The 12,201-nt window shown below is 40.0% G+C and overlaps 1 protein-coding gene across 1 annotated transcript in view; it reads right to left on the reverse strand.

Annotated features, from left to right (window-relative positions):
* Positions 1-12,201, reverse strand: part of LOC140733322 (uncharacterized) — a 340,527-nt gene that overhangs the window by 54,348 nt on the left and 273,978 nt on the right. Inside the window, exons 43-46 of the mRNA XM_073056501.1 lie at positions 11,415-11,465; positions 9,019-9,054; positions 6,408-6,434; positions 198-251 (exon numbers count right to left, since the gene is read on the reverse strand). Coding sequence (XP_072912602.1) covers positions 198-251; positions 6,408-6,434; positions 9,019-9,054; positions 11,415-11,465 — 168 coding nt within the window. The remainder of the gene's footprint in view (positions 1-197; positions 252-6,407; positions 6,435-9,018; positions 9,055-11,414; positions 11,466-12,201) is intronic.

Here is a 12,201-nt window from a genome sequence, read left to right on the forward strand (position 1 = left end):
ACTTTCACAGCATTACCAGTAGCTGGACATGAAGAAACTGTCCTGAGACTGGAGAATGAGATGAGAGAAAGAAGGAGAGAGCAAGAACAAAATTAGCTAGAGGGTGTAAAAGGGAAGAGTGAAATAATGGAAGAAGTAAGAGCAAGATTAGAGCAAGAAAGAGAAAAGCAGAAGAGTGAGGCTGGAGTGAGACATACCTTTTCTCCTGGGGAGCCTTCCAATCCTGGCAAACCCATTAAACCCATCTCTCCCTACAAGGGGATAACAGCTATTATTTAACTTTTACATGAAATACCAACTCATATCACAACTGATCATCATGTGCACTAAAGGCAGAAGAACTTATTTCTAATGAGCTTTCAGGTTTCACCTTGATATTTTGCATCTTTAGGTATTACTCTTTAACTGTGTTAATGATTTCAGTAAGGCATTTGATAAGGTTCCCCATGTGAAGCTCATTCAGAAAGTAATGAGGCATGGGATCCAAAGAGACTTTGCTTTATGGATCTAGAACTGGTTTGCCAGCAGAAGGCAAAAGGTGGTTGTAGATGGTTTGTATTTTGTGTGGAGGTTGGTGCCTAGTGGTGTTCCAAAGGGATCTGTTCGGGGACCCTTCCTCTTTGAGATTTTTATAAATGACCTGGATGAGGAAGTAGAAGGGTGGGTTAAGTAGTTTGCTGATGATACAAAAGTTGGGAGTGTTGTGAGTAGTCTGGAGGATTGTCAGAGGTTACAGCGGGACATCGATAGGATACAGAACTGAGCTGAGAAGTGGCAGCTGGAGTTCAACCCTGTGAAGTGGTTCATTTTGGTAGGTCAAATTTGAAGACAGAATATAATATTAATAGGAAAACTCTCGGCAGTGTGGAGGATCAGTGAGATCTTGGGGTCCATGTCCATAGGACACACAAAGCTGCTGTGCAGGTTGATAGTGTTGTTAAGAAGGTGTGTGTTGGCCTTCATCAACCGTGGGATTAAGTTCAAGAGCCATGAGGTAATGTTACAGCTATATAAAACGTTAGTTAGGTTTCACTTGGAGTACGGTGTTCTGTTCTGCTCACCCCATTACAGGAAGGATGTGGATGCTATAGAAAGAGTGCAGAGGAGATTTACAAGGGTGTTGCTTGGATTGAAGGACATGAGAATAGGTTGAATGAACTTGGCCTTTTCTCCCTGGAACGATGGAGGATAAGAGGTGACCTGATAGAGGTGTATAAGATGATGAGAGGTATTGATCATGTGGATAGTCAGAGGCTTTTTCTCAGGGCTGAAATGGCTAACACAAGGGGGCACAGTTTTAAGGTGCTTGTAAGTAGGTAACAAGGGGATGTCAGGGGTAAGTTTTTCACAGAGAGTGGTGGGTGTGTGGAATGCATTGCCAGCGAAGGTGGTAGAGGTGGATACATTAAGTTCTTTTAAGAGACTCATAGATAGATACATGGAGCTTAAAAAAAATAGAGGGTTATGTAGCAGGGAAATTGTAGGCAGCCTCAAGAGTAGGCTACATGGTCAGCACAACCTTGCGGGCTGAAGGGCCTGTAACGTGCTGTAGATTTTCTATGTTCTATGTATCTAAAAATAGCTTCAGGATATTTTCATATCAGAGGGGAACAATTTCAGCTAGATGTTGGAACTATAATGTTTCACTTAGTATGTTAAATGCACAAAGAGCAAAACATAACTCTGCTTTTTATTTGTTTTATTTTTCTTTCTGGTATTGTAAGGCAAACTGAGTACTTAGAAAAATTTATCCATGCTGGGTTGGACTGTCCAACCCGACTTTAATCTACTACTTATTGGAAAAATGATTCTGCAACTCAATCTGTTTGGTATTCTTCAATAACCCTGTTGACTTTATATACTGATGAAGTTGATCCCTTGCAAATGAAGTGAAAATTTAAACGTTCATTTCAATATAGCTCTGTCATGTAAGTTGGTACTTTGTATATAGTTATGTCTACACAATACATATATTTACTCAGCAGCTTCATCCCAAAATGGACTCAGTGCCATTCGTGGGTCTTTGGCTTGCAGAAAAAGTCACATGACTCACCTTTGAACTCACCAATTATACCACAAAAGCATCATTGCCAGAGGTGGTAGAGAGTAACCTCACTTCTTCCCTTCCCTCCCCAAAAGGGAGCACAACTGAGATATGTCACCAGGGTTCCCATATCAATCATCTGTACAGTGGCTACAAACCAAAACCGCCTGAGAGACTGAGTGAGGGAATTAACACTGTGTGACATGCTTCCAAATAACTGAGTTCCAAATCAAAGAAAAGTATGTACGAAACTTTATTACAAAACCGCTAAAGATAAGCAATCAAAAATAGAGACAAAATCCAACCAAACTAGCATAGCAATAGCAAAACTGGAAAAATTTGTGGTCAACAAAACATATCCATTCCCAGGCTCACCCCTTCTCTAAATGGGGCAGCATGGTGCATAGTGATTAGCACAATGCTTTACAGTATGAGTGACCTGGGTTCAATTCTGGTCACTGCCTGTAAAGAGTTTGTATATTTTCCCTGTGACTGCATGGCTTTTCTACGGGTCCAAGGATGTACCAATCGGTAGGTTATTTGGTCATTGTAAACTGTCCCATGATTAGACTAAGATCAAATCGGGGAATTTCTGGGTGGCATGTCTCGAAAGGCCAGAAAGGCCTATTCTGCGCTGTATCTCAATAAAATAAAAATTAAAACTAAACTAATGGACGGAAGGCTATGGAAGAAAGAAAAGGGGGTAGGAGTGCTCTTTGCCCTGTCTGCATTTGCATCCAATCATTGGCTTGTCCTTCTTTACATTCACATTACATCCGTCATCTACTTGTAAACCTGCTGGCTCATCCTCAGCTCTGTCATACTGGTTCCCACCTCTCTGCCATATTAGTTTAAACCACTTCCAACAGCTTTAGCAAATCTGCCTGCAAGGATATTGGTCCCCCTTGGATTCAAGTGCAACAGGTCACACCTGCCCCAGAGGTCCCAATCATCCAGAAATCTGACTCCCTGCCTCCTACTCCTGCTGCATTTATCTGCCATCTCATTCTATTCCTATCTTCACTGTCACTACCCTTGAGGTCCTGCTTCTCAGCTTCCTAACTCACTGTATTTTTTTTCAGGATTTCCTTCCTTTTTCTTCCTATGTCTGTGGTACCAATATGTACCATGATTTCTAGCTGCCCAATCTCCCTTTTCAAGATATTGTGGACATGTTCAGAAACATCACAGACCCTGGCACCTGGGAGGTAAACTGTCATCCGTGTTATTTTTTGCGTCCACAGAATCGCATATCTGTCCCCCTAATGACAGAGTCCTCTATTACTGCTGTGATCCACTTCAGTTCCCTACACTTCAGAGCCACAGGGCCAGACTCAGTGCCAGAGGCACGATCGCTGTTGCTTCCCCCGGTAGGTTCCTTTCTCCCCCCCAATTTATTTACCCCGCACATCCCTCGCTCCACACTAAGCCCTAGATTGAGTTAGAGAGCTGAGAATGGCCAGTATCTCACCTGGCTGGACACCTTCTCCTTCTCCATGCACTGAAAATTCTCAGTGAGCCACATAGTTGGGGGGGGGGGGCGCAATACCAATCACCCCTGAAAAGGCCAGGACGTTACACATCCCTTTTTCTTGATGAGCACCAGGCTCTTTCACCAATAGGTGGCCAAGAAAGTGAAAGTAAAACACTCCACTGATCTGACCACCTTCTGACTTCAAACAAAAGCCCCGGGCATGTCTACAAGTCAGACATACCAGCCCCTTAATTCAAACACAGGTTTAATGTACTTTTAAGATTACTTTTCCATGTATAAAGTCAAGGTGAATTAATTTCAAATAGCTGATATGCAGCAGGTAAGTTATAAACTACTTCAATGTTTTTATACCAGATCAAGGTATTTAGTAGAGGGCTCAGGAAGCAAACCTGAAGACAAACTGCAAGTCTTATGTACAAACATTAACTGGAACCATGGGACAACTGATATGCTGGAGGTTCTTGTTCTCAGCTTCCAAATCACACTAAGATTGTGGCCTTGATCGGAAGCAAAATCATTGTTTTAAATTTAATTATGTACTCAGAAATTAAACAATGCATCAATGATACGTTGACAAGGAATGTGATAGAGATAGATTACAGGCTTCACAGGGTAGAGAAAATTAATTAATACATTTGTGCAAATTTCTGACAGGTAATGCTAGATTAAGGAGGGAAAAAATGTTTCCATAGACAAGTCTGAAAGCAATGGACATAACTGTCAGAGAAATCCAGAGGGAAATGAGCAATTTGCTTTTATGGAATGTTTTGTGATTTGGATTGCATTGTCAACTAGAGATGTGAAAGCAGTTTCAGTGGCAATTTCGAAAGAGAATTGCATAGACTATTGATTGTAAGAATTTGCAGGGGTAAGAGAGGGAGAACAGCTGCAATTGTTTAAGTCTTCAATAAGCGGCAGCAAGGGCATGGTGCGCTAGATGGTTTCATTCCATGGAATATTCATTTATGGCAGAATACATGACTTCGTATTATAAAGCAGTGCGTGGCTACGTTACAGAACAAGCTCTTCTGGAAGATCAGTTCAGAGATACAAGTTCACTACCACCCCACCAGCTGGGAAGCTAAATTTAACTAATTAAATAAATATGAAATCAAGGACAGAAGCTGGTTTCAGAAACCACAGAGCTATGAAATAAACTAAGTTTTGGAAAATAAGTCTCTTGCTCTGAGTCAGTGTGCCCTCTAATGTTTTCAGACTTGCAAGTGTGGTTAATCTTTAACTGACTCTTCACTGCAGGGACAAATTAGGGATGGACAAAGTAAAATCATTATTATTATTATGAGGAAATAAAGTCCAAACCGAACAGCTGAATTAATGCTCAGCAGCCTGAAGGCCCCTCCCACCTGCCAATGCAATGATTTTTGTTGAAATCAGGTTGACTGATTTTTAATGGCTGTTGGTACTATTCCACAAAGTGTTACGGAGTTTTTGCCGCTCTTCAAAGTTACTAATGCCCACAGGGTTTGCTGCGGCAGGTGCTTAATTACTTTGTTCTGAGTTCGAGGCTTGTGTACAAACCAGTTGCTCCCAGGCATAGATGCAATAGTCAGTATTCCCTTTGGAATAATACATGATGGAGAGAGTGAGCAGAGCGCAGACAGACTGCATCAAGCTGCCCGAGGGGAGGAGCAGGATCTGAGAAGTGCTTTCAGCGCAAGGAGTAACTCTACCAGCTGAACATTTGGGAAATAAAGATGTCCTCATTGAAATCTGCCACAGTATATCTCAATTTAAAATGTTCAGTTGGCCTGAAGCCTGCTCACTCCAGTGGGAAGCCTAGCCTATTTTAAAGAAAACAGGGCTAAGCCGGGCTCCATGTTCACTGATATCAGCAAATGTTCTCTTATGGCACAGAAAAGGGCCATTCAGCCCATCAAGGCTATGTCAGCTCTCACTGCTATCCTACCTATCTCATGTTCCCATTTATTTTCAAGTAACCCATTCTCTTTCATATGCTCATCAACTCTCTTCAATTGACCTAACATTCATCTAAGCATCTAGGGCAACATAAAGCAGCCAATTAATCCAGCAACTAGCACATCATTGGATGGAGATGTTTGTGTGTGTGTGTGGGGTGGGAAGGAGGAAGGTCCATGCTGATGAAAGCACAGGAGATTATTACTGCTGAAATTATCAGCACTGCCTGTTGATCTTCTGTGCCCCTGTGTTCGGCCTGGATTTCCATTTTAAATCTGTCTTCATTCTATTTCAGTATTTTTTCCCCTGCAGCAACTTCAGTTTTCCAAATGAAGGCCACTGCAAAAATGTCAAATGGAGGTAGGTCGCCATCCTAAATCCTGCAGGCTCAATTGTTCTCATTTCTCTCGGCAGAAGAACTGAAAATTCTGCACAAGCTTTCTTCATCAGGCTTGTACTTGTAGTACAACTCCAGTCCAGGATATGAGCGCATGATTAGACTAACCCATCCCCCCACCAATAGGTCATATTCTAGGAAATAATGAGATAGGAGTCGATCTCTGTAGTATGCGCAAGATGTGAAATAGTAACGTCACTTGCCATATCTTCTCCCATTGTCTTATGAAAGTGAGTTTCAAATGAAGTTCAGTACTCAGAACCAAGCGGATTGTTTCATATGACACAGAGGACAAACTTCTGCATGTAGACTTCCTTATTATAATAGGGAGTCAAAACGATAATGGCTTTATCTGGAGAAAAGCAATGGTTCTTTGTCCAACATTCCTCCTTTAGCCTCTGCTGGATTAGTATAGTCATCAACTTAACCACTTACTTTTTGACCAATTTTATAAAATGCCAGAGAAAAACTAACCTTTTAATAGTTTTTCTATTCAGATTTTGAAGCTATTTTAAAAATAGGCAGCTGTTTACCTTTGAACCTGGATCTCCTTTTAACCCCTGCAAAAGTAAATCACAAATAATCATATATAAGCATATAAAATTCCATACAACCACTGTTTATAAACCAATACATCATAAAAATATATTGCACCTTAAAAATAGGCATGCATGTAAAAGAACAGCACAATGGTGCAGCCACTGAAATCGAGTATGATCCTGATTTCCAGTGCAGTCTGCACATTCTCCCTCTAATTGCATGAGCTTCTCTGAATTCTCTGGTTGCTCCTTACATCCCTAAGATGTGATGCCTACAGGGAAATAAGGAGATGAATGGAACTGATGGAATTAATCAGAGCGGGTATCGGGTCAATGGATTAAATGACCACTTTTGATTGTTGTAAAAAAACATTAAATGAGAAAAATAGGTCACTTTTTCAAATTTCTTCATGGAGGTGATGAATTATGTAGATCAGATGTAGTGAGAAAATCTGGGCATTTTATGAAATTATACAACCTAAATCATACAAGAACTTAAATGGGAATTACATGGAAATCAGGAAGCTAAAAGTGAAACACTTTTGCAAGTAGCATTAAAGAGAATCCCAATTCCATGTATATAGTAAAAACAAGAGGGTAAGTGGGGAGAAATAGAAGTGCTCAAGGACAAAGAAGGGAATTTATGCTTGGAATCAATGGAAGTGGGTGAGGTACTTCACATCAGTATTCGACAAGAAGGAAATGCAGGACAGGGAGAGGGATAGTAATATTATAAGGCCAAGTTGATAGCAATAAGCGTGATGTGTTGAGTCTGCTAAAGGATATTAAGATGGATAGGTCCCCGTGGCCTGATGGGACCCATTCCAGGTTATTGACAGAGATGTTTGCAACCTCCTTGGCCACAGCTGAGATAGCAGAGGACTGGGGATTAGACCATGTTATTCCTCTGGTTAAGAAGGGCAATAAGGTCAAACCGGGAAATCACAGTCTGATGAGCCTTACATACTGTAAATTGTAGGGAAAGTATTGGAGAAGATTTTTAGATATAGAATCTACTCACATCTTGAAAAACAGACTTATTAGTGATAATCAGCAAAGGTGATTATGTTTGTTTGAGGATGTAATAAAGATAATTGAACAGGGAAGGGCAATGGATATTGTCTACACGAATCTCTGGAAAGCTTTTGATAAGGTAGGCTGATCCAGAAAATTAACGTATGTGGGATACACGGACACTTGACAGACTGGATTTAAAATTGGGTTATCATAGAAAACAGAGGGTAGTGGTAGAGGCATGTTAATCTGACTAAAGTTCTGTGACCATTCGTATTCTGTAGCGATTAGCTCAAGGACCTCTTGTTGGTGATATATATAAATGACTTGGATGAAAATGTAAATGGGATGATTATTAAGTCTGTAGAGGACACAAGAATTAGTTCAGCATGATATAGATCAGCGGGAAGTATGGGCATGGAAATAACAGGTAGAGTTTAATCTGAACAAGTGTGAGTTACTGCCTTTCGGGAGTTGAATTGGAAGAGGAGAGTATATTGTAAATGCCAAGACCCTGAGGACCACTGATATACAGAGGGATCATGGTGTCCAAGTTCGTAATACACTGACAATGCAAGTGGATAGGGTGGTAAAGAAGGCATACAGCATACTTGCTTTCATCAGTCAGAACATGGAGTATAAAAGTTGTGAAGACATGCTGCAGCTGTATAACCCTTTAGTTAGGCCACGTTTAGCGTACAGTGTACAGTTCTGTTTGCCACACTATAGGGATGAAATGGAGGCTTTGGACAGGGCACAGAATTTCACCAGGATATTGCCTAGATTAGAGAGTATTAGCTATAAGGAGAGGTTGGACAAGCATGGAGGGTGAGGCACACCATGATACAAGTATATAAAACTATGAGAGCCATAGTTAGAGTAAACAGAGTCTTTTACCCAGAGAGGATATGTCTAATACTAGAGATCATTGATTTAAGGTGAGAAGGGGAAAACTTAAAGGTGATATACAAGGGAAATTTTTACACAAACAATGGCAGGTGCCTAGAATGTGCTGCCAGGGAAATTGATGGAAGCAGATGCAATAGCAACAAGCAGAAGTATTTAGAGGCATATGAACAGGCTGGGAGTGGATGGATCTAGACCATGTGCAAGCAATCAGCATCATTGTCAGTAAAGACATCCTCGGCCGAAGGGCCTGTTCCTGAGTTGTACTTTCTGTGCCCTATTTGACCAATTAGCTCAGCATTACCTTGAAATTATAGTGAAGAACTGGACAGCTGAATTCTGTTCCTTCTCTGAAGTTGATGTGTAACTGGTTTGTTCATGTTATAAACCGATATCTCCATAACACACATATTTCCTCAATCACTTGCAGTAATCTAGAGTTAATATTTACTGACCTAGCCTTCAATTTAGATCACCAATGAAGTTTTGCCACATTAGTCAGCCCCAAGTTATTGAGACTGATTTCTATTTGTTTTTATTATTTATGATGACGGGACACCCAGGAGATAATACTATAGGTTGCTTGCTGCAAGTTTAATTTGAAGCTGGTATAAATTTCATAGGAAGTGAATGCAGGTTAAAATCTCTAATCATTCTTCCATCATTGAACATGAGAAATACTTACCGGTGGACCTGGTGGACCTGGTAAACCCAGAGCATCCTGCAAAATAATCAGAGGATAGTAATGGTGACTTTCAACTTCTATAATTTCCAGCACTGGTAACAAATGTAGAAGATCAAATCTGAAAGTAGGGAAGCAAGCAAAATGCTGGACTGGAAAGAAAGGGAGAAGAAGCCAGAATAAGGAGGTAGGGGAGGGAAAGGAATATAAGCCGGCAGGTGCTAGGAGAGGCCAGGTGAGGTGGTTGTGTGGGGAGGGGGGATGAAGTGAGAAGCTGTGAGGTGACAGGTAGAAAATGTAAAGGGCTGAAGAAGATATCTGATAGAGGAGGAGAAAGAGGAAGAAAGAGGAAGGGTACCAGAGGGAGATGATGGGCAGGTGAGGAGAAGGGAAGGGGTGAGAGGGTAACCAGAATGGGGAATGGAAAAAGAGAGAGGGGCAGGGGGAGAAATTACTGAAAGTTTGAGAAATCATGCCATCAGGTTGGAAGCTACCAGAAAGTAGGGAAATGTTGGTTAGAGAACGAGCTATAAATCCATCGAGTCCACTGCAGAGTCTGCACACATCACTAGAGCTCAAGGGAAAGGCAGAAACAAATCACACTCATTAGAACTAGATGTAAAATAACGTGGTAACTGTTTCTAAAAGGGCATTTTCAGGGACTGAGCGTTTGGAGGGTGCTGTATGGTAAAGACGACCAAAGAAAACAGGATAAATGGTATATCACTGAGAAAATAGTAGGATCTAGAGCAGCATGATGACAAATCTCTGAAAGTATGAAAGCTGGTAGAGGAAGGAGGTTAGAAGGCAAATGGGAGAACTGGAAAAAGGGGGAAAAGGTTTAAGTCGCAAAGAGGATGGGAAAGGAGACATTAAACAAAGGGATTATCTCTAATGGGTTGAGCAGGATTACACAGTTGATCCTAATGTCTATGGGAGCTGTCTGGTTAATCGGAGAAATGAGAGACTGCATATGCTGGAATCTGGAGCAACAAGAAATTTACTGGAGGAACACAGAGAGTCAAGTAGCATCTGTTTGAAGATTGTTTAATGTCTGGTTAATAGATTAACTCTAACTGTCTTCATTAATCTATAAACCAGATGGTTCCATAAGCATCAGGGATGCTTGGGATTCCCTGGCTTCAAAGGATCCAAGATATACTCTTTGTCATTTATACCTCTCCTATCCTTTGGGAACTTTACTTTCCTAGTTCTAAGGAAGACTCTTGAAATTGAAACATTAATTGATATTGGTTAATTATTATTGTCATATGTACCAAGATACTTTGAAAAGCTTGTCTTGCATACTGGTCAAATTATTACACAGTGCATTGAACTAGACTAACATAGCAATGCAGAATAAAGTCTAAAAGCTACTGAAAGACTGTAGTGCAGGTATATGATAAAGTGCAAAATTATATTGAAGTAGATTGTCAGGCCAAGAGTCCATCTTATCATTTCTCTGTTTTCATTTCCATTGGTAATTCTGTTTCTCTTTATACCAATGATATCTAACTTGCAGGGCGTTTTCAGCATTTGCTGTTTTGTTTAGGTGGTGCAGTGGCACAGCTAGTAGAGCTACTGCTTCATAGCACCAGAAACCGGGGTTGAACCCCGACCTCAGTGCTCTCTGCATGGAGTTTGTGCTTACTTTCCATGGCCACGTGGGTTTACCGAGTGTTTTGGTTTTCTTCCGCATCTCAAACCCATACGAATTTTTGGTTTAAGTTGATCATTGTAAATTACTCCTAGGGTGTAGGTCAGTGTTTCATTCTGGGGGTTATTGATGGGAGTATGGGGAGAATAATTAGTGTAAGTGCAGACAGAGAGAAGAGTCTGTCTTTCACCATGATTTTGAACATTTGTTTTTTTTAAAATTTGTGAATGAATTCATTTTGTGTTCTTGGTGAAATGTACCATTTGGTTTTATTTATCAAGATACATGTGAAATTCCTAAATTCTGTGAAGAGCACAGAAGGGTTGGATTGAGCATGACCTTTGATCAATAAAGGCCAACAAAAGAGGACATATGGAATTGCAAAAGAAAGTAAAATGATAAACAGGTCATTCGTCACTTTAAAGTAATCCAACACTACAGGTACAAATGGACAAAAACAAAATTTGCAATTAATATCAATACACTCCTTCATTAACAAGGATTACAATACAGAGAAGTTACAGAGATGCTCTCAGATAAAGTGATTGGTGGAAAAATAACCTTTCAAAATGATGAAGTACAACACTTCAACTTTCTGCATTTGCACTTAACATTGTGAAAAGATATTGAAAATTGCATGTAAAGGTATACATTTTAAAACTAACAATCATTACAAACAAAATAATTTAGTTTTATAAATGGATATAGGTGAACATTGTGAATGATTTCTGTAAAGTCTTACCTGTTTTTTATAGATACTGCTCATTCCATTTCCCTCATAGGTAGCAGTGCTCTGAGAAATATGAGAATATAATATCAGACCTAACTCTGTTGCTCATATTAACATGAAGTAACATGAAGTCACCAGTTGTTCTCACAGGGAATGAATGGTTTCATATGGGAAAAAATACCCTTTGGTGTTGTACTTTTCAGTAAGGCACAGCTACATATTTCATTACCAATAATTGGTGACTGCTGCAGGTAAGAACGATAAACTAAGAATAGCCTGTAACAAACTGATTGTGGATAATGATGTCGGCTGTCAAAAGCTACAACGTGATATAGAGCATATGAAAAATTGGGTGAAGTGTGGCAGATGTCACCAGGATGCTGCTTGATGACTTTAGTTAGGGGAAACATTTGAATTGGTTAGGATTGTTTTCCCAGAAAGAAGGACACTGATAGAAGTATGCCTGATAGAACGATATAAATTATAAATTCAAGACGAGTATTTATCAACCATTTACAGAGAGGACAGAAAAAAATTCAGAGATTAGAAAAAAGAGGTGAAGAAAAGAGAAATAAATAAATAAATAAATAAATAAATATTTTAAAAAGGAAAAATAAGTCAGCAATTAAACTGTGAACCAACAAACAGGGAAGCCTTCACTAAAGACTTGGAACCTCCAAAACAAGTTAGAGTCAGTTGTAGAACTCTGTAGATAAAGTTATACAAGAATAAAAATAGATTACACACACACCAAATCCCGGGAGAGATTATTAACAGTCCTTAGAGTTTCAATGAATAA

Source organism: Hemitrygon akajei, chromosome 9 (genome assembly GCF_048418815.1).
Source record: "Hemitrygon akajei chromosome 9, sHemAka1.3, whole genome shotgun sequence".
NCBI classification, from domain to species: Eukaryota; Metazoa; Chordata; class Chondrichthyes; order Myliobatiformes; family Dasyatidae; genus Hemitrygon; species Hemitrygon akajei.